Source organism: Tachypleus tridentatus, chromosome 11 (assembly GCF_004210375.1).
Source record: "Tachypleus tridentatus isolate NWPU-2018 chromosome 11, ASM421037v1, whole genome shotgun sequence".
Lineage (NCBI taxonomy): Eukaryota > Metazoa > Arthropoda > Merostomata > Xiphosura > Limulidae > Tachypleus > Tachypleus tridentatus.
Window position 1 is genome coordinate 11,291,659 of NC_134835.1, and position 24,857 is coordinate 11,316,515.

Consider the following 24,857-nt stretch of genomic DNA (forward strand, 5'->3'; position numbering starts at 1 on the left):
TCATCTACATGTATTTAATACAGAATTTACCATCACTACATGTATTTAATACAGAATTACCATCGCTACATGTATTTAATACAGAACCATCGCTACCAGGATTTACCATCACTACATGTATTTAATACAGAACTTACCATCACTACATGTATTTAATACAGAATTTACCATCGCTACATGTATTTAATACAGAACTTACCATCGCTACATGTATTTAATACAGAACTTACCATCACTACATGTATTTAATACAGAATTTACCATCGCTACATGTATTTAATACAGAATTTACCATCGCTACATGTATTTAATACAGAACTTACCATCGCTACATGTATTTAATACAGAACTTACCATCGCTACATGTATTTAATACAGAACTTACCATCGCTACATGTATTTAATACAGAACTTACCATCACTACATGTATTTAATACAGAACTTACCATCACTACATGTATTTAATGCAGAACTTTACCATCGCTACATGTATTTAATACAGAATTTACCATCGCTACATGTATATTTAATACAGAACTTACCATCACTACATGTATTTAATACAGAACTTTACCATCGCTACATGTATTTAATACAGAACCATACCATCACTACATGTATTTAATACAGAACTTACCATCGCTACATGTATTTAATACAGAATTTACCATCGCTACATGTATTTAATACAGAACTTACCATCACTACATGTATTTAATACAGAACTTACCATCACTACATGTATTTAATACAGAACTTACCATCACTACATGTATTTAATACAGAACTTACCATCACTACATGTATTTAATACAGAACTTACCATCACTACATGTATTTAATACAGGATTTACCATCGCTACATGTATTTAATACAGAACTTACCATCACTACATGTATTTAATACAGAACTTACCATCGCTACATGTATTTAATACAGAACTTACCATCACTACATGTATTTAATACAGAACTTACCATCGCTACATGTATTTTAATCACAGAATTTACCATCACTACATACATATATTTAATACAGAACTTACCATCGCTACATGTATTTAATACAGAACTTACCATCACTACATGTATTTAATACAGAACTTACCATCGCTACATGTATTTAATACAGAACTTACCATCGCTACATGTATTTAATACAGAACTTACCATCACTACGTATTTATTTTAATCGCTACATGTATTTAATACAGAACTTACCATCACTACATGTATTTAATACAGAACTTACCATCGCTACATGTATTTAATACAGAACTTACCATCACTACATGTATTTAATACAGAACTTACCATCACTACATGTATTTAATACAGAACTTTACCATCACTACACAGAACTTACCATCACTACATGTATTTAATACAGAACTTACCATCACTACATGTATTTAATAAGAACTACAGTAACTTTACCATCGCTACATGTATTTAATACAGAACTTACCATCGCTACATGTATTTAATACAGAACTTACCATCACTACATGTATTTAATACAGAACTTACCATCGCTACATGTATTTAATACAGAACTTACCATCACTACATGTATTTAATACAGAACTTACCATCGCTACATGTATTTAATACAGAATTTACCATCACTACATGTATTTAATACAGAACTTACCATCACTACATGTATTTAATACAGAACTTACCATCACTACATGTATTTAATACAGAACTTACCATCACTACATGTATTTAATACAGAACTTACCATCGCTACATGTATTTAATACAGAATTTACCATCGCTACATGTATTTAATACAGAACTTACCATCACTACATGTATTTAATACAGAACTTACCATCGCTACATGTATTTAATGCAGAATTTACCATCGCTACATGTATTTAATACAGAATTTACCATCACTACATGTATTTAATACAGAACTTACCATCACTACATGTATTTAATACAGAATTTACCATCGCTACATGTATTTAATACAGAATTTACCATCGCTACATGTATTTAATACAGAACTTACCATCACTACATGTATTTAATACAGAACTTACCATCGCTACATGTATTTAATACAGAACTTACCATCACTACATGTATTTAATACAGAACTTACCATCACTACATGTATTTAATACAGAACTTACCATCGCTACCATTTACCATCGCTACATGTATTTAATACAGAACTTACCATCACTACATGTATTTAATACAGTACCATCACTACATGTATTTAATACAGAACTTACCATCACTACATGTATTTAATACAGAACTTACCAGAATCCATCGCTACCATCGAACTTACCATGTATTTAATACATGTATTTAATACAGAACTTACCATCACTACATGTATTTAATACAGAACTTACCATCACTACATGTATTTAATACAGAACTTACCATCACTACATGTACATGTACCATCACTTAATACAGGATTTACCATCGCTACATGTATTTAATACAGAACTTACCATCGCTACATGTATTTAATACAGAACTTACCATCACTACATGTATTTAATACAGAACTTACCATCGTATTTAATACTTACATGTATTTAATACAGAACTTACCATCACTACATGTATTTAATACAGAACTTACCATCGCTACATGTATTTAATACAGAACTTACCATCGCTACATGTATTTAATACAGAACTTACCATCACTACATGTATTTAATACAGGACTTACCATCACTACATGTATTTAATACAGAACTTACCATCGCTACATGTATTTAATACAGAACTTACCATCACTACATGTATTTAATACAGAACTTACCATCACTACATGTATTTAATACAGAACTTACCATCTCTACATGTATTTAATACAGAACTTACCATCAGCTACATGTATTTAATACAGAACTTACCATCGCTACATGTATTTAATACAGAACTTACCATCACTACATGTATTTAATACAGAACTTACCATCACTACATGTATTTAATACAGAACTTACCATCGCTACATGTATTTAATACAGAACTTACCATCACTACATGTATTTAATACAGAATTTACCATCACTACATGTATTTAATACAGAACTTACCATCCATCACTATTTAATACAGAACTTACCATGTACATGTATTTAATACAGAATTTACCATCACTACATGTATTTTAATACAGAACTTACCATCGCTACATGTATTTAATACAGAATTTACCATCGCTACATGTATTTAATACAGAATTTACCATCACTACATGTATTTAATACAGAACTTACCATCACTACATGTATTTAATACAGAACTTACCATCGCTACATGTATTTAATACAGAATTTACCATCGCTACATGTATTTAATACAGAACTTACCATCACTACATGTATTTAATACAGAACTTACCATCGCTACATGTATTTGATACAGAACTTACCATCGCTACATGTATTTAATACAGAACTTACCATCGCTACATGTATTTAATACAGGTTTACCATCACTACATGTATTTAATACAGAACTTACCATCACTACATGTATTTAATACGGAATTTACCATCGCTACATGTGTTTAATACAGAATTTACCATCGCTACATGTATATAATATAATACAGAACTTACCATCACTACATGTATTTAATACAGGAACTTACCATCGCTACATGTATTTAATACAGAACTTACCATCGCTACATGTATTTAATACAGAATTTAACATCGCTACATGTATTTAATACAGAACTTACCATCACTACATGTATTTAATACAGAACTTACCATCGCTACATGTATTTAATACAGAACTTACCATCGCTACATGTATTTAATACAGAATTTAACATCGCTACATGTATTTAATACAGAATTTACCATCGCTACATATATTTAATACAGAACTTACCATCGCTACATGTATTTAATACAGAATTTACATCGATGCTGAATATAATATTATAATATTGAGCTGAAAGTTTTAATGTTTTTTGACGAAGTAACGTTAACACTGCAACATCGTTTTGTTGTCATAAAAACGAAATTACAAGAAATTCTTGGTTGTTTTGTTTGTTACAAAACAACTGATCATTTTACAAATAGAAACCTAACTTAACGCAATAAATGCGCCGGTGAGGAAAGTTCAGAATGCAGAAATAAAAACAGAACAAGTTGAAACACTTGCCAAAGTGAAATGCGTTTACTTACGAATATGATAATCACATTACTCGAAACGTATGTATGTTTTCTTATAGGAAAACCACGGGCCCGGCATAGCCAGGTGGGTAAAGGCGTTCGACTCGTAATCTGAGGGTCGCGGATTCGAATCCCAGTCGCACCATAATATGCTCGCCCTTTTAGCCGTGAGGGCGTTATAATGTGACAGTCAATCCCCCTATTAGTTGGTAAAAGAGTAACCCAAGGGTTGTTGGCGGTGGGTGATGATGACTAGCTGCCTTCCCTCTAATCTTACACTGCTAAATTAGGGACGGCTAGCGCAGACAGCCCGCGTGTAGCTTTGCGCAAAATTCAAACAAGCAAAACCATATTAGGCTATCTGCGGCGTCCACCGAGTGGAATCGAACGGCTGATTTTTGCGTTCTAAATTCTTAGACTTACCGCTGTACCAACGGAAGACTTAACTGTAGTTAAAGTTACAATTTTATGACCTTTAATTTCACCCTACATTCAAGTTTAATAACCAAACAATACACTCGGGAAGAATCTCCCACATCGCAATACTTATTTGCATAATTGTAGATTCTGAGAGAAAAACTAATGACTCTGTCAACAGATTTTGACAGATTTTGGGTGAAGTAAGAAAACTATCACAGAGCTAGTGGTGAGAACAAATCATGTTCGTTAATGAACACGCCCTCGAAAACGATTTCTTTCGCTGCCTAAGTTTTTTTTTTTTGTTATAAACACTCTATGTTTTGCGTATATTTCGTTAAATTATATGTTGCTCTGCAAGCTCCAACTTTCCAAGCAAGAGATCGTAACTGATTATAGGGTTATAGGAAGCAGTTTCCCATGGAAAACGTTGAGTGTTTTAAGAGAGTGACATATTTAAAAGGCATTAACATTGAAAAATCAGTTAACGTACTTAAGTTCTAAATAATTTACCATGTAAATATATCCTATTTCTTTTTCGAATGAAAATCATTTTGAGAAATGTCATGGAAGTTCGTAATGTTATATATGTGTGTATGCAAGTCGTTTACATTGCTTACCAGATTTCTTCACTGTTTATATTGCTATCATTTGGTCACAGCTATCTCTGTGGGTCCTAAAAGGCTTAGAGAAAGTCTACATTATGCTCGTTGTCCTGAACAGAGTAGGGACCTGGCATGGTCTGGTGGTTAGGTCCCTCGACTCGCAAGCTGCGGGTCTCGGGACTGAAACTCCACGTGGAACATGTTATTCAATATTCTATTCAAACGTTTATTGATAAAGAGTACACAAAGAAGTTGGCGGTGGGTGGTGATCACTATCTGTCTTCCCTCTAGTCTTACACGGCGAGTACAGATAGCCCTCGTGTAGTTTCGCGCGAAATTCAAAACAAAACAAACCAAACCTTCTAGACTCGTATTATTTCAAAAGCCCTCCTAATGGCATCGCGGTATGTCTAAGGACTACCACCGCTATAAAGTGTTTCAATACCCGTGATGGGCAGAACACAGACAGCCCACTGTCCAGCTTGTGCTTAATTTTAAGTAAATAATTGCTTCAAATTTTGGGAAGTCTAGTGCCGTTAACCCTCAAAATTCAAACAAACTGAAGAGAGTGAAGTATTGTAAACATTTAAAAAAAATTATTTTTCGTGTTCCAAAATCTTCTTTTGTTACTTATTACTAGGTGGAGCTTCTACTCACGACACCATATTAAATAAAAGGCGGAAACTGTACCTCAGTACAATAATGAATAGAAACCAGAGTGCTAAATTCAGTTATAAAACTAACTGGCCTCAAAGTCACTTTCGGAATAAAAACGTATCAAATGTGCGTGTAAATCTGAAAAAAATATAATAAAATGCATTCTCGAGACTTTATTTTTGTCCAGCGCATCAAATAAGTCGTGGTTCGTCTTCTTGTAGAATAATCCACTCGCAGATCTTTTGTTATAGCACTTTCTTTTGAATTCAATTTCCGACGGCTCAGCTAAGAAAACGAATCCAATAGACACTAACATATAATGAATTTGAAGATAAAATATTGCACAAAAAGAGCGAAGGATTCACCTTATACACTGACGTCACACAGATAACACAGTGTGAAGACGTGATTTTCTCCAAATGAAAGAAAAGATTTCGCCTGTAAGATTTGAGATTACAGTAAAGATTGTGATATTCGTTGCATCTACATTCTGAATAAATAACATTTGTTGGTGTTTTTTTTTGTTGTTTTTTTTTGTTATATAATCTCTGCCTGTGGGATAAAGTACAAACTTACAACGGTAAAATCGGGAGTTGGTTTTCTCACCGTGTGGCCCTGCAATACCCTGTAGGTTAAGGCATTCGACTCGTAATCTGAGGATCGCGGGTTCGAATCCCCATCGTACCAGACATGCTCGCCCTTTCAGCAGTGGGAGCGTTATAAGGTTACGATCAATCTAAACTATTAATTAATACTTAATAAAAACGTGATAGTAAACGTTAAAATGCTAAGCTATTACTTAATATTAGTTAAAAAAATGGTAAAAACGAACATTTGTTTCATCAGTAAGTGATTGTATTTAATGATATCACACGCACCTATTGAATTTCATCGATCAAATTATAAATTATTTTCGATACTAAATGTTGTCTAATGTTGAACTTATAAATATCATGGTTGTCTAGTCATTAGTTTTGCACTAGAAAGGCCCGGCATGGCCAAGCGTGTTAAGGCGTTCGACTTCTAATCCGAGGGTTGCGGGCGTGAATCCCGGTCGTACCAAACATGCACGCCCTTTCAGCCGTGGGGGCGTTATAATTTTACGGTCAATCCCACTATTCTTTGGTAAATAAGTAGCCCAACATTTGGCAGTGAGTGATGATGACCAACTGCAAAATTAGGGACGGCTAGCGCAGATAACACTTGTGTAACTTCGCATGAAATAAAAAAAAACAAACAAACCTTACCGTGTACGCAGCAGATAGCCCAATGTGACTTTACTTTAAAAAATCGCTGTGTAGCTCGTTATATTTTTTGGAAAAACGGAACTATTTTTGTATGTATTTGATAACCCACTACTCCTCTCTGTACGTACACACTGAGGCACAAACCCGTGATTCTTCAATACATTTTATAGCGTTTCGTGACAATTCATTGTATTAAATATATGTGTGTTGTACTGCATGCGAACATCTTGTTTTTTACTTTAATAATAATAGGAAAAACTACCGCCGCATAAATACCCTAATAACTTGAATAGCGTCACCTACATTTTATTTCATGTTAAATAATGTTTACACAGCGCCAATTTTTATATTTACTAAAAAAATAAATAAATGTTTTAATTATTTGACAATAGATGGCAGGACTATTTGTGTTCTATTCTTTCGTAGTTTGTTTCTCAATGTTTCAGATAACGTGCTTAATCAGCAAAATAAGACATTAACGGTAGGAAGTAGGAAATCGAGAAAATAGAATTACATGTTTATGATAATTGCGGAACAAACGATAATATAACAGCAATAAACACAAATATATTACATTACTGTTTTGTGCTTTGTCTCTTATAATTCGTAATTCAGCGCGTTATTTTTCACCAATGGTACAGAATAGTTATCCAGTGTTGTCACCAGGGGCGTCATTATTTATTTATTTGCATATTTCCAAACCATTAAAAGAAAAATAATCTGAAGTAAATAAACCTATATCAATACAAACGAAAAAGTTCAGAACTTAATCGAATCTAAATATTTTATAAAAACATGTCCCAAATTAAAGGCGTTACATCTCTACCATGATTCAATATCACTGTTTGTTTGTTTTTGCCGTCTCCTCCGTCCCCACTCTCTTGTATTTTGTCTATCTGTCCATTATCACCTGCACATCATAACTTCAAACCTTCGTTATCTCAGCAACCCCCTGTCTCCATTCACGGATTTCCTGAGCACCCTGAGGTTATTCATTAGTTACGTTTCTGCATACAGCAGCCAATCGTGTTAACTTTATGTATAATGTCCTACTAACTCACTTAACACAACAATCGCCAGCCATAAACCTGTTGTATCCTCTGAGAAACTAGACTCGAAATAAAACGCGTGTGGAACGAAGAGAAACATCAGTTTTTGAACCCATCTGATTTATTTTTTGAGGACTGTAAGAGTCAGAACCATCACAAATAACTGTCAAGAATTGTATTGGATTGGAGGTCATTCAACCAATATGAAAGTGATAGAGGCAGGTGAAGAAATGAAATATTGTTCTACCAAAGGATAAAATGCAAAGTGAGTTCTCAGTTAACACTGTGGAGTGAATAACGTCTGTGAAACGAACTGAAGCTGAATTATTGTTAAGTAAATGTGAAATTGTAATGAAAGCAAACTTAGCTGTTTATGCAGAAACGTCTGAATGCGTGTTTATGAAGTTTTAAAAAACATATGTTGCTCTGATAAGTTTATGCTTTACAATGGAATATAAATGAAAATTAACTACTGTACATAAAATAGATTCAATAAATATATACCTTTATCAGGTGTTACCTGGTGGGTTAGTGGTACGTTTACTGACTTTCAACACTACAGTCTGGAGTTTAATTCCATAGACAGAGCTCAGATAATCTAATGTATGTCTCTGAGCTAAATCAAATCACACATACCCGCTTTAACGAACATCATCAAAGTGTATTACGTTTAATGTTCATTAGAGAAATATTATTCGAAAAACATCTTTAATTATTTTAATTAATTAATTTTTTTAACTTTGATATGTTTTGCAGGAAATCACCAGTCACCAGATGGCAGTTCAAGTATTTCATCTTGCTTTGGCTTAATCCTCTTAAACGCGACATTGTTATTCGTGGGAATAAACGGGTAAGCGGTACATTTATATTCATTGACTTTTGTTCAGTTATATACGTTTTCTTTAATTATGCAATATAGCAAAATAAAGAATGGAAAGAATTACAATAAAAACTTCATTGTGTGAGGAAAATAGAAATCAGAACAAAAAACTTGTTGTTCATTGTTGTTAAAACAACTAAATAAAGCCACAAATACATAAAAATACTGGTTTCGTATTGCAATTGATAATATCCAGTTTCTACAATAAAACTTTTTTGTTTCTAGTTATCTATACTTAGGTCCTTTGGGTGGACCTGGGAGGGTCAGGTACAGTCTTGACTTTATCCTTCGGTATTTATGGTGTTATTAATAAATTTATGTTTGGGACGACTGTTATATGTTGAACACACTACAAAAGAAGGCATTGTTTCCACAAATGTTCGCTGATATGAATTCAAAACCCCTCTAAGGGCCATGCACATTAGTGTTGTAGCGTTCATCACTCACACTGGGGGAGACATATTCGCCACACGAACAGTCCACATATTCCAATAGTTTTCATATTGTTGGCTTATTCTAAATGTATTTACATAAATGCTCTTTTAATACACAATAAGATAAAACAACAATATGATGAATTATGTAGGTTTAGCGTATTACTAAACTTTTAGTACGTCTTTAAGGGTGACAAGTACTTATGTTCATTGTACAATATAACTCTGTAATGTACGTAACGTTTCCTTTTTAAATATGTTGTTTTTTTTAAATTATGTGAATTATTTAGTTATAAGTTTGTCATGGAGCGGTTTTATGTTTACATATTTATATAGGAATTTAAAGTTTGTTGAGAGGTAAACTTTATATGCGCTAGTAAGTATTGCAATTTATTGTTCTGTAGTTTAATTTTAATTTTGTTAGGTGCAATATTGATTCTGTAATTGGTTGTATGTAATGTTTGTTTATTTTTAATACGTTAGTGAATGTTGCTCCTTTATTTTTTCCTGGCACATTTATAATCTGATTTATTCTTTGGCAGAATTTGTTAGAGGTTTCGTTTATATGTTAGCGAGGTTAATTTTTTTATCATGGGTGGGATTAAGAAATTTTAAAGATGTAGCTGTTTGGAGAAATATTCCCCTTAAGATAGAAGTTGAAAATAATTTTAATTAGTTTCTTTAGTTTTGCCAAACTAAAATGTGTGTTTTTGGTATATTAATTTGTATTCGGTTGTTTTTTAGAAGAGTATTCAGAGACGTTATTTAATGAGGGCTGTGAATTTGTGATTGCTGTAGATGGCGTCTCGGAACGCTTCCAAATAGCTATATCGTCTATAAATTGTGAAGTGAAGCGGACATTTTGGTCGTTTAATGAGATGTCGCTTCATTACGAAGAAGATGGGGAAAAACTACCTATCTCTCAGGAGTAAAATGCTTCCAGTTGCGACCTCGACATTTACAATACATTTCTTTTATTCTTTTAGAAAATTTCATAACCAGGGAATAATACCTCTAACATCCGGGAACTTAGACCTGAGTGCAAGATCGTGTCGAAAGCCTTCTATAAATCACGAACACAAACTATCTATTACGGTTTTAGTCAATCTAACTAAATAATCTGTTGTTTGCTAAAATTTTCTTAAACCGTTTTGTATTTCCAGTAATTTAGTGTTGAGTTATAGGTAAAAAGTTAAATTTTCATTTATTATTATTTATAAAATTTTTCCTACGCAACTGGTCAGGTTGACTGGTTTTTAAACTTTTGACATTTCGCTGGTTTCCATTCCCATAAAAAAACATGAGAATATTCGCTTACTTCCAAGAGACACATGGATATACCCTGTCTTTAGGGAAATGTTGAAAAATGCCTTGAGATGTTCAAGTAAAAACTGAGTTCCATTTTCGAGTACTATTACTTGTATGTTGTTGGAATCCGTTGTATTTTATAGCTACATATATATTTGTGTCGTTGTTATAATTGTCGTATATTCTTCCATGGTTTCGGTGGTTCCTTCTGTCGTTGCTATGTTGCTATGTAACCAGTAAAAATGGTATAGGGATGTCTTTGTTTTGTTGAATTTTGTTGTTTGCAGTAGATGTGTAACCAGGAAAAATGGTGCAAGGATGATTGTTTTGTTAAATTTTGTTGTTTATGGTGGTTGTGTAACCAGGAAGAATGATGTAAATATGACTTTATTTTGGTGAATTTTGTAGTTTATGGTGACTGTGTAAACAAACAGGAAGAATGGTAAAGGATGTCTCTGTTTTGTTAAATTTTTGTGGTGGCTGTGTAACCAGGAATAATGGTGTAAGGATGTCTTTGTTTTGTTGAATTTTGTCGTTTGTGGTGGCTGTGTAACCAGGAAGAATGGTGTAAGGACGTTTTTGTTTTGTTGAATCTTGTTGTTCACCTTGTTGCGGTAATAATTATTCATATGGGGATAATTTTGTATTTGAAAAGTACTTTGAAGGTATTCTTCTAATACTTCCGATTGTTACGTGCTAGTATTTGAATGTTTCGTTACCTTGGACCGGTGTTGGGTAGGATTTTCATATTTTTTTGTTTTCTGTGAGTCTTTTTAGATGACCCAGAATTGTTTTAGTTTTGTTCTTCGTTTAAGATATAGCAATAAATATCCCAATTTTGTTGTTTTATTGTTTATATTTTATTTCTAATTTTGTTACGTAGTGCATATACCTGTGGTCTCAGAGACGTATCTCTTGTGTTTAAGTTTCGTTTTCATCATCTGAGTCTGTCTTTGATCATATCTATTATGTTATTTGTGTGTGTACTTTTGTGTGATTTTGTTGTTTGGGATAGCTGTTTGATACATTCAGTTATTGCTTGGTAATACACATCTATGTCTTGTGATCTCAAAGCTGATAATAATTGATATAGTTTTGTTTATTGTTGTTGCTGGTCTGCTAATAATGGTTAAGTTCTATTAGAGGTTTTGGTTTACTCTGTTGGGGCGATATCGAAATTACACCACGTAGTAAAATGGTGGTTGTCTGTGTCCTGTTCAACATCAAATTATATACATTTTAAACTTGAATTAGAGAAGGATATACGTAGATCTAATATTTCTTCGTAATTTGTGCGTATACACCAGTGAGTTCGATCAACTCAATTAAAACTGCTATTTCTGTATTTTTGAGGATTCGTACCAAACGAGATCCACTTGGTAATGTTCTTCGACATCCAGGATTTGTGTGTTTAGAATTGAGGTCCCCTATCACAATATACTTTGTGTTATTGTTTAACAATTGTGTGTCTAAGATTCTACTGGATTGACAACACATTCCTGCAATTGTAATTTTGGAGTTATTTGTTATAGGAACATCTATGCATTCGTTTAAGAAAGAAACTTAGGATTTCCTTAACCAACCTCTTCCCAAGCCACTTTTCAATTTACAAACCGACATAGTTGTTGAACCTGATGGAAGGTACCTCGCTTACTTAAATATCTTACTGTGTCCGCATTGCAGCTTGATTGTCCAATCATGTGACGCCTTGTGGTTTTAAGCGATTTTTATTGGAATTTTAGAAAACAAAATCTAAGTTAGGAAGATATTATTTTACATTATATTTCCTTTAGTTTTAAATTTAGTCCATATAGAATAGTTGGACAATTATCTTAGTTACTTATCTGTATGGCTAGGTGGTTGAGGAACTCGACTCGTAATACGAGGGTCGCAGGTTTGAATCCCCGTCAAACCAAACATGCTCTCTCCTTCAACCGTGGGGGCGCCATAATGAGACGGTCAATCACACTATTAGTTGGTGAAAAGTAACCTAAGAGTTGGCTGTAGATGGTGATGACTAGCTGCCTTCCGTCAAGACTTAATGTCCAAAATTAGTGACGGCTAGCGCAGATAGTCCTTGTGTAGCTTTGTGAGAATTTTAAACCAAACCAAACAAGTTTATCTGCTTTATCATAATAAAGCACTTATTTATCAAAAGATATCGGAACAAACAAGTTCTCATTTTATCCGTTAACTGTGTTTTTCAAATTACGTTTGCATATACGTGTGATTTATATTTTATGATCAGAGTCTGATTTAATGTGGCGGAAGAGCCTAGGATAATTTGAATATGACGAGATATTCGTTTTTCTGACGAATAGGCGTTTTTTTTTTGTTGTAATCTAGGGATATAACAAAGTAGACTTAGGCTTGAATGTCTGTTATAATATTATTGAGTTGAAATAATAAAAATAAATCTCAGTTACTCGTATGATAAGCGATTGAACGCGCTATCGACCAAAGTTTCGAAATCAAAAATAGTCTCTAGAACAGTTAGTGTTTGTTGGTTTGAAAGCCACTTGTCAAACGAAAATTCAGATGCATTAAGGAATGTCGTGTGGTTTCTCATTTCAGAGAAGATCTGAGTCGACCGATAAGTCAAACGTACATACAGCAAATAACTTTTTTTTTGCAATTTCAGAATTGATAAATGTGCTCACATATTTTATTTCGATAGGTAAAACCTAGCGTCTTATCTGGCCATGTTTCATTTGTATAATGGTGCTCTTAATACGGTTATAAACTGTGTTATATGAAACGTTAAAAAAAATTATGTTCGAGATGAGTATTGTCCCAATCTATAGACAACTAATAATTATCAAATTCGTTACAGTTTGTAATAAGTGTAAAAAAAGAAAGTACAGCTATATTAACATGAACTTATTTAGTTGAAGGGGAACATTTTACAGTTTTAAAATAAGTTCAAAATGTATTGAATCGAAGAAATTAATGTAAGTTTATAATTTAATCCAAGAAACATATCTTTGTAATACGAAATAGAAAATTAAATTACTGTTTGAGGAGTACGTCCTGCACTTTAAAATTTTCTGTTAGATTTCATAGTTCACCAGCAGTATGTTCCACATAGTTAGAGTAATGGACATCTTTATAGGTGTAAAGAAATTTTTCATAACAGGAGGATGACTCCTGCAAGATTAATTACATTATTTATAAGGTTGTTTAACATTATTTTGTTTGTGTATCATTTATTACTGGGGTCCTTGGATCCCAAAAAGTCATCCCGTCTAGGACATGAATAGTTTAATTAAAAAGTCTGGGGGTTATATAGTTAATTATAGCTTCACTACATTAATTTGTAACTTCTTGGGAAATTAATAGAATATTAGCATTCTAGTTACTTACACAACAAAGACAAATTACACCATTGTTGAAAGAACTGTGGTACATTTTTCTGTCTAGATTTAAAAGTTATTTATTAACTTGCCTCCAAGTGGCTCAGCGGTATGTCTGTGGACTTACAACGCTAAAAATCAGGCTTCGATACCCGTGGTGGGCAGAACACAGATACCCCATTGTGTATCTTTGTGCTTAATTCAAAACAACAATTTCATTAACTTACTTTGTTGTATTTGTAATACAATAATGAATCTATTAACAACCGGAATTAGGCCAATTGTAACGATAACATAAAATATATCTCTTTCATTAGTAGTCCAACTGAAAATACTTTATCTGATTCTTAATGATAGGACTATCCTGAAATATCCTATTTTGTTAATAGACATAAGACATTGTAAATTTTTCACTACGGAGCAAATTTTTAAATCAGAGCTCGAGCGTCTTGCAAACTAAATAATTAATTAATTTAAACATTATACTCGAGAATGAACGTATGCATATAATTTTTTTAGAAATACGCTGTTTTTAGTTCAACAGCTAAAATTAAAAGTAACATGTTTATTTATATTTTTAACTTGGTTCATGAAAAATGAAAGTGTAAAAATAATTTACTGTACTGAACTAAAGTTGTGAGCTACCAGTAGAAAGGTAAAGAGCATAATTTTGTCATGTATCAATGAAAGTAAAACTTAGCATTAATGAATTATTTTGTATGTTAATTCATCAGCTCAAAAAAATAATACGTAATTATTGAAAACCTTTCTTTGTGACAACTTCCTCTTGCTATTGGTTTGAGTGTATATTTTTATTGCATTTTATTACATTATAAATTGTAATAGTATTATGGCTATAGTTGATAACCATTCTGTACGTTCTGATTAGGAAAACAAAATATAACGTATTTTACATTACAATATTACAGGTTATTCATGCGTCAGTTCTGACCTGATGGTTTTGTAGACGTTCTACGAATCGTTCTTGGAAATATGTTCTACTGGGTTTTCTAGTGCCATCACCTTCCTGGTGTCAGAGTCGAGTACTATCAATTGCAATTCTGACCACAACGTTTCGTACGATAACGTGCAATTTTAATAAATCAAAGCTTCAGCAACAAAATTTCAATAATGTTTCGCTGCGTTCCATTTCAAAATTAAGTTTTTCTCGCAATATAAATTTGAAAAATTAGTTTGAAGAAAGTAGTTCTACAAAAGACCCAGTAGTTTATCAAAGAGTGTCATTCTTAGATTAATATGTGTATGACGAAACAGATTTTCGGTTTTAACAATTCTTCAATTTAAACATTTCTTAAAATATAGTGTTTTTACGTTGTATTAAGAGTACGTGACGAATGTAAATACATTTGACAACTCTGAACTATCTTAGAGACATACCGTCTTGAAAAATAGGAAATTCTTGTAGTAAACAGAATAAATTTAAGTGGAATGTTTTAATCTGTTTAAACATTCGCTATTCTAAGTTGTTCTATAGAATAATTAAATGAAATTATCCCTAGTCATGGGTAACGTGGAACTTCATTTCTGGCCTACTTTTACTCGCTGTTTCATAAAGTATTATCGGCTACAAAGAGTTAAAAGCACGCGCTGGCAAAGGTCTAGTAGTTTTGTATGTGGCTGATAACGTTCTGCTCAGTTAGAACTGCTTCTGACAGTCAGTATTCCATGTAGCATCCTTACGTAATGCATTTCTTTCCGCTTCATGGTGTGCATTATTTTTAAGTGTTTTTTTTTTTCTTCAGAAATTAAATTTGATTTGAACATTCTTTTATGAGAAAACAAAACAAACACAAACATAATCTATGTTGTACTACTAATAAAAGACAGTTTTTTTAAAAAAGACTAATATTAAACAGTTTTCGAGCTATGCTTTAAAATAATCAATAAAAAATATTAATCGTTTAAGGTTAAGACCAAGAACATTACATAATATAAAATTAGACTTTTAACAACCCTAAATTTATACCCATGATGACCCAAATGTTAACTAGAAACGTGAAAATGTGTTGCAAGCTCTTTTATTTATATGAATTTTTCAATGCACAAGTATTTACAGGGAATCTTTAATGGTTATTTTTGGAATTTGTCGAAATTATAGCGAAAACAATATGACTGTGCGCCTGTTATTTGCTGTAAATATATATTCCTTTTCTTAAAGTAAATTTATATAGCTAGTCAGTTGATATATTTTCTCAATCTACTCATCGAATCCTATGTATATCTTTCTTGTTTTATATTAAAGAACGACTTCAACAGATGTGTGGCTGTTAATATCCATTAAAATGATTAAATGTTCCATTTATAACTACTGTAATTTGAACTTTCGACAATTTTTTATTTGCAAAGTTTCAAAGGCCAAGAGTACAACAAGATGTTGTGTCTGTTAGTTTTAGTTTCATCTTTCTATTCACCTTAATTTGTTTAAAAAATCAAGTTGTAACTGTGACTATTGGAAGAAGAAACAAATTCCAAAACTAAGATCAGTAGTTCAGTTTCCATTCGAATATCTAATGTTGAAATATCCACAAGAAGGAGGGTAATTATTAATATCGTCTAGAGGAAAGAAAATTCGATCTTTGTTATCAATAGGTCAGTCACTTCCTCATTTATTACAAGTCTGTTTTGTTATTTTTAACTTTGTGTATTGCTGTATGTAATAAAGGCTTTCGATATTTTCAGTGTTTAGAAAAGAAAAATATGCTTAATAAAGTCTAAAGCATTAACCTAATTCAGAGTGTTTTTCACTGATTAATAAATCATTGTTTTTTAATACATATTTTGAGAGGAACACGAATATTGATCATGTTACATACTTTTCTTTCGAGAAAAACAGAACAAAAGTAGAAAAGTTATAAGTGAAAGATGTTATTGTATTTAAGGGAAAACGTATTTCTGATAATATAATTTACAAGTGAAAATTTTCTCTCTTTTCGAAATATAAAAGAAAAACTTAATTCATGCAATTTATATGTTTGAATTTCGCCCAAAGCTACACGAGGGCTACCTGTTCTAGTTGTTCCTAATTTAGTAGTGTAAGAGTTGAGGGAAGTCAGCTAGTCGTTATCATCCACCGCCAACTCTTGAGCTACTCTTTTACCAACGAATAGGGGGATTGGCCATCACATTATAACATCCCCACGGCTGAAAGGGCGAGCATGTTTGGTGCGACCAGGTTTCGAACTCGCGACCCTCGGATTACGAATCGTACGCCTTAACGCACTTGGCCCGCAATTTATTTGCAGTTAAGAAATAACTTGAACTATTTGCATAATTTCATCATTTTGAAAATTTTACACGTCTAGTCATACATTTCTAACAGAATTTACGTAAACATTTCAAGTTTTTCATATATAAATTGTTGTTGTTTTGAATTAAGCATAAAGCTACAAAATAGGCTATCTTTGATATGCCTACCATTGGTATCGAAACCCGGTTTTTAGCGTCGAAAGTCCACAGACATACCGCAGAGCCATTGGGGGTCCACATATATATAATACAGCTACAGAAATTCACGAATTAACTCGAAAATTAAACAGGAGAAAACGAATAGTGTAACTGTATGAAATGCAGTATATTCTGTAATTAACTGGAAATATAACGAAGACTAAACCCCAACATGTGACTAAAAGCCGTTTGAGAAAGTTCTCAGAGGCCTAATTGATCAATTAAGTGTTGCATGTCAGTCAATGCACACACGCCTGTGTGCGAAAGTTTTCACCCCTCGAAATGACAATTGCGTACTTCCGGGTATGAGAACCCACGCTAGAGTTATTATGACTCATGCTACACTTTCCAGTGTCCTCCAGTAACAGTGAATTTCTAAAGCATCTTTTGTGTTTCACAACTACGAAATTTTAAGCTGGAACAACGATTTCCTCTCAGGGAAATACTTAAAACATCCAAAAGAAACGAAATAAAAGTGTCATCGTTCATATCACGTGGAAAAGCCACGGTTCTCGTATGGTCACCGAAATTGAGCTACGTCGGGCCCGGTTAGTAGTTGGGAGGGGGAATACCGGGTGATGATTACATTTTTTTCTTTCTTCATCACACCTTTAAATTGGTGTGTCTCGCAAAGAGCTGATCGATACCTTTCACTTTTACACAGGTTCTGAGAGAAGAGATAAAATAACCTTCCCGAAAGAAAGTGGTGAGCTCAAGAGAAGTGTTTTAATAGTGTTGTGCCCATAATGGTAAACGCTTGGGAAAAGAATGTTTTTACATAGGAAATAATATACTTTTCCATTAGCTATAGATACAAAATCCGTGCAAGTAACGAACGAAAATCAACAAGTCAGTTTATTAAACACGCTTCCAAAACGTATTCTAGACCAGAGGCTTTAGCGAACAAAACGGAATTGAAACTATCATTTCCTGCGATCGTCAAGATAATTTATTGTTCACCTTGTTGCGGTAATAATTATTCACATGTGGATAATTTTGTATTTGAAAAGTACTTTGAAGGTATTCTTCTAATAGTTTCGATTGTTACGTGCTACTATTTGGTGTTTCGTTTCCTTGGACCAGTGTTGGGTACGATTTTCATATTTTTTTGTTTTGTGTGAGTCTTCGTTCAAGGTACTGCAATAAATATCCCAATTTTGTTGTTTTATTGTTTATATTTTATTTCTAATTTTGTTACGCAGTGCATTTACCTGTGGTCTCAGAGACGTATCTCTTGTGTTTAAGTTTCGTCAACTTCATCTGAGTCTGAATTTGATCATATCTTTTATGATTTTGTTTAGTTTTTATGAGTTTACTTTTGTGTGATCGTGTTGTTTTGGGATAGCTATTTCTACTGCTGTAATGATACATTCAGTTATTGCTTGGTAATACACATGTATTGTGATCTCAAAGCTGGTAATGATTTATATAGTTTTGTTTTTTACTGTTGCTGGTCTGCTAATAATGGTTAAGTTTTATTTGACGTTTTGGTTTACTCTGGTTGGGGCGATATCGAACTTACACCACGTAGTAAAGCGGTGGCTGTCTGTGTCCTGTTCAACATCAAATTATATACATTTTAAACTTGAATTAGAGAATGATATATCTAGATCTAATATTTCTTCGTAATTTGTGCGTGTGCACCAGTGAGTTCGATCAACTCAATTAAAAGTGCTAAGTTTGTATTTTTGAGGATTCGTAGTAAACGAGATCCACTTGGTAATGTTCTTCGACATCCAGGATTTGTGTGTTTAGAATTGAGGTCCCCTATCACAATATACTTTGTGTTATTGTTTAACAATTGTGTGTCTAAGATTCTACTGGATTGACAACACATTCCTGCAATTGTAATTTTGGAGTTATTTGTTATAGGAACATCTATGCATTCGTTTAAGAAAGAAACTTAGGATTTCCTTAACCAACCTCTTCCCAAGCCACTTTTCAATTTACAAACCGACATAGTTGTTGAACCTGATGGAAGGTATCTCGCTTACTTAAATATCTTACTATGTCCGCATTGCAGCTTGATTGTCCAATCATGTGACGCCTTGTGGTTTTAAGCGATTTTTATTGGAATTTTAGAAAACAAAATCTAAGTTAGGAAGATATTATTATTTTACATTATATTTCCTTTAGTTTTAAATTTAGTCCATACAGAATTGTTGGACAATTATCTTAGTTACTTATTTGTATGGCTAGATGGTTGAGGAACTCGACTCGTAATACGAGGGTCGCAGGTTTGAATCCCCGTCAAACCAAACATGCTCTCTCCTTCAACCGTGGGGGCGCCATAATGAGACGGTCAATCACACTATTAGTTGGTGAAAAGTAACCTAAGAGTTGGCTGTAGGTGGTGATGACTAGCTGCCTTCCGTCAAGACTTAATGTCCAAAATTAGTGACGGCTAGCGCAGATAGTCCTTGTGTAGCTTTGTGAGAATTTTAAACCAAACCAAACAAGTTTATCTGCTTTATCATAATAAAGCACTTATTTATCAAAAGATATCGGAACAAACAAGTTCTCATTTTATCAGTTAACTGTGTTTTTCAAATTACGTTTGCATATACGTGTGAATTGTAATTTAAGATCAGAGTCTGGTTTAATGTCGCGGAAGAGCGTATAATAATTTGGATATGACGAGATATTCGTTTTCATGACGAATAGGCGTTTTTTGTTGTAATCCAGAGATATAACAAAGTAGACTTAGGCTTGAATGTCTGTTGTAATATGATTGAGTTGAAATAATAAAAATAAATCTCAGTTACTCGTATGATAAGCGATTGAACGCGCTATCGACCAGAGTTTCGAAATCAAAAATAGTCTCTAGAACAGTTAGAGTTTCTTGGTTTGAAAGCCACTTGTCAAACGAAAATTCAGATGCATTAAGGAATGTCGTGTGGTTTCTCATTTCAGAGAATATCTGAGTCGACCGATAAGTCAAACGTACATACAGCAAATAACTTTTTTTTTTACAATTTCAGAATTGATAAATGTGCTCACATATTTTATTTCGATAGGCAAAACCTAACGTCTTATCTGGCCATGTTTCATTTGTATTACGGTGCTCTTAATACGGTTATAAACTATGTTATATGAAACGTTAAAAAAAATTATGTTCGAGATGAGTATTGTCCCAATCTAGAGCTACATTAATATGAACTTATTTATTTGAAGGGGAACATTTTACAGTTTGAAAATAAGTTCCAAATTAATTGAATCGAAGAAATTAATGTAAGTTTATAATTTAATCCAAGAAACATATCTTTGTTCTACGAAATAGAAAATTAAATTACTGTTTGAGGAGTACGTCCAGCACTTTAAAATTATCCGTTAGATTTCATAGTTCACCAGCAGTATGTTCCACATCGTTTGAATAATGGGCATCTTTATAGGCGTAAAGAAATTTCTCATAACAGGAGGATGACTCCTGCAAGATTAATTACATTATTTATAAGGTTGTTTAACATTATTTTGTGTGTGTATCATTTATTACTAGGGTCCTTGGATCCCAAAAAGTGATCCCGTCTAGGGCATGAATAGTTTAATTAAAACGTCTGGGGGTTCTATAGTTAATTATAGCTTCACTACATGAATTTGTAACTTCTTGGGAAATTAATAGAATATTAGCCTTCTAGCTACTCACACAACAAAGACAAATTACACCATTGTTGAAAGAACTGTTACATTTTTCTGTCTATATGTAACATTTATTTATTAACTTGCCTTCAAGTGGCTCAGCGGTATGTCTGTGGACTTACAACGCTAAAATCAGGCTTCGATACCCGTGGTGGGCAGAACACAGATACCCCATTGTGTATCTTTGTGCTTAATTCAAAACAACAATTTCATTAACTTACTTTGTTGTATTTGTAATACAATAATGAACCTATTAACAACCGGAATTCGGCCAATTGTAACGATAACATAAAATATATCTCTTTCATTAGTAGTCCAACTGAAAATACTTTATCTGATTCTTAATGATAGGATTATCCTGAAATATCCTATTTTAATAATAGACATAAGACATTGTAAATTTTTACCTACGGAGCAAGTTTTAAGATCAAAGTTCGAGCGTCTTGCAAACTAAATAATTAATTAATTTAAACATTATACTCGAGAATGAACGTATGCATACAAATTTTTAGAAATACGCTGTTTTCAGGTCAACAGCTAAAATTAAAAGTAATACGTTTATTTATATTTTTATCTCAGTTCATGAAAAATGAAAGTGTAAAAATAACTTACTGTTCTGAACTAAACTTGTGAGCTACCAGTAGAAAAGTAAAGATCATAATTTTGTTATGTATCAATGAAAGTAAAACTTAGCATTAATGAATTATTTTATATGTTAATTCATCAGCTAAGAAAAATAATACGTAATTATTGAAAACCTTTCTTTATGACAACTTCTTCTTGCTATTGGTTTGAGTGTAATTTTTCATTGCATCTTATTACATTATAAATTGTAATAGTATTATGGCTGTGCTTGATAACCATTTTGTACGTACTGATTAGGAAAACAAAATATAACGTATTTTACATTATAATATTACAGGTTATTCATGCGTCAGTTCTGACCTGATGGTTTTGTAGAAGTTCTACGAATCGTTCTTGGAAACAAGTTCTACTGGGTTTTCTAGTGTCATCACCCTCCTGGTGTCAGAGTCGAGTACTATGAATTGGAATTCTGACCACAACGTTTCGAACGATAACGTGCAATTTTAATAAATCAAAGCTTCAGCAACAAAATTTCTATAATGTTTCGCTGCGTTCCATTTCAAAATTAAGATTTTCTCGCAATATAAATTTGAAAAATTAGTTTGAAGAAAGTAGTTCTACAAAAGACCCAGTAGTTTATCAAAGAGTGTCATTCTTAGATTAATATGTGTATCACGAAACAGATTTTCGGTTTTAACAATTCTTCAATTTAAACATTTCTTAAAATATAGAGTTTTTACGTTGTATTAAGAGTACGTGACGAATGTAAATACATTTGACAACTCTGAACTATCTTAGAGACATACCGTCTTGAAAAATAGGAAATTCTTGTAGTAAACAGAATAAATTTAAGTGGAATGTTTTAATCTGTTTAAACATTCGCTATTCTAAGTTGTTCTATAGAATAATTAAATGAAATTATCCCTAGTCATGGGTAACGTGGAACTTCATTTCTGGCCTACTTTTACTCGCTGTTTCATAAAGTATTATCGGCTACAAAGAGTTAAAAGCACGCGCTGGCAAAGGTCTAGTAGTTTTGTATGTGGCTGATAACGTTCTGCTCAGTTAGAACTGCTTCTGACAGTCAGTATTCCATGTAGCATCCTTACGTAATGCACTTCTTTCCGCTTCATGGTGTGCATTATTTTTAAGTGTTTTTTTTTTCTTTAGAAATTAAATTTGATTTGAACATTCTTTTATGAGAAAACAAAACAAACACAAACATAATCTATGTTGTACTACTAATAAAAGACAGTTTTTTTTAAAAAGACTAATATTAAACAGTTTTCGAGATATGCTTTAAAATAATCAATAAAGAAAATATTAATCGTTTAAGGTTAAGACCGAGTCCATTACATAATATAAAATTAGACTTTTAACAACCCTAAATTTATACCCATGATGACCCAAATGTTAACTAGAAACGTGAAAATGTGTTGCAAGCTCTTTTATTTATATGAATTTTTCAATGCACAAGTATTTACAGGGAATCTTTAATGGTTATTTTTGGAATTTGTCGAAATTATAGCGAAAACAATATGACTGTGCGCCTGTTATTTGCTGTAAATATATATTCCTTTTCTTAAAGTAAATTTATATAGCTAGTCAGTTGATATATTTTCTCAATCTACTCATCGAATCCTATGTATATCTTTCTTGTTTTATATTAAAGAACGACTTCAACAGATGTGTGGCTGTTAATATCCATTAAAATGATTAAATGTTCCATTTATAACTACTGTAATTTGAACTTTCGACAATTTTTATTTGCAAAGTTTCAAAAGGCCAAGAGTACAACAAGATGTTGTGTCTGTTAGTTTTAGTTTCATCTTTCTATTCACCTTAATTTGTTTAAAAAATCAAGTTGTAACTGTGACTATTGGAAGAAGAAACAAATTCCAAAACTAAGATCAGTAGTTCAGTTTCCATTCGAATATCTAATGTTGAAATATCCACAAGAAGGAGGGTAATTATTAATATCGTCTAGAGGAAAGAAAATTCGATCTTTGTTATCAATAGGTCAGTCACTTCCTCATTTATTACAAGTCTGTTTTGTTATTTTTAACTTTGTGTATTGCTGTATGTAATAAAGGCTTTCGATATTTTCAGTGTTTAGAAAAGAAAAATATGCTTAATAAAGTCTAAAGCATTAACCTAATTCAGAGTGTTTTTCACTGATTAATAAATCATTGTTTTTTAATACATATTTTGAGAGGAACACGAATATTGATCATGTTACATACTTTTCTTTCGAGAAAAACAGAACAAAAGTAGAAAAGTTATAAGTGAAAGATGTTATTGTATTTAAGGGAAAACGTATTTCTGATAATATAATTTACAAGTGAAAATTTTCTCTCTTTTCGAAATATAAAAGAAAAACTTAATTCATGCAATTTATATGTTTGAATTTCGCCCAAAGCTACACGAGGGCTACCTGTTCTAGTTGTTCCTAATTTAGTAGTGTAAGAGTAGAGGGAAGTCAGCTAGTCGTTATCATCCACCGCCAACTCTTGAGCTACTCTTTACCAACGAATAGGGGATTGGCCATCACATTATAACATCCCCACGGCTGAAAGGGCGAGCATGTTTGGTGCGACCAGGTTTCGAACTCGCGACCCTCGGATTACGAATCGTACGCCTTAACGCACTTGGCCCGCAATTTATTTGCAGTTAAGAAATAACTTGAACTATTTGCATAATTTCATCATTTTGAAAATTTTACACGTCTAGTCATACATTTCTAACAGAATTTACGTAAACATTTCAAGTTTTTCATATATAAATTGTTGTTGTTTTGAATTAAGCATAAAGCTACAAAATAGGCTATCTTTGATATGCCTACCATTGGTATCGAAACCCGGTTTTTAGCGTCGAAAGTCCACAGACATACCGCAGAGCCATTGGGGGTCCACATATATATAATACAGCTACAGAAATTCACGAATTAACTCGAAAATTAAACAGGAGAAAAACGAATAGTGTAACTGTATGAAATGCAGTATATTCTGTAATTAACTGGAAATATAACGAAGACTAAAC

The 24,857-nt window shown here is 32.6% G+C and overlaps 1 protein-coding gene across 6 annotated transcripts in view; it reads left to right on the forward strand.

Moving 5' to 3' along the window:
• LOC143231671 (uncharacterized) overlaps positions 1 to 23,976 on the forward strand; it is a 126,815-nt gene extending 102,839 nt beyond the window's left edge. For 4 of the 6 annotated variants that reach the window (XM_076466250.1, XM_076466253.1, XM_076466247.1 and 1 more), the window contains 2 exons: positions 8,914 to 9,007; positions 15,062 to 16,881. In XM_076466250.1, the coding sequence (XP_076322365.1) occupies positions 8,914 to 9,007; positions 15,062 to 15,083 (116 nt within the window). In that variant the 3' untranslated portion in view covers positions 15,084 to 16,881. Of the gene's footprint in view, positions 1 to 8,913; positions 9,008 to 15,061; positions 16,882 to 22,155 lie in introns of those variants that run through there. The other 2 variants (XM_076466248.1, XM_076466252.1) reach the window with 1 other exon arrangement.
• The last annotated feature ends 881 nt before the right edge of the window (positions 23,977 to 24,857 follow it).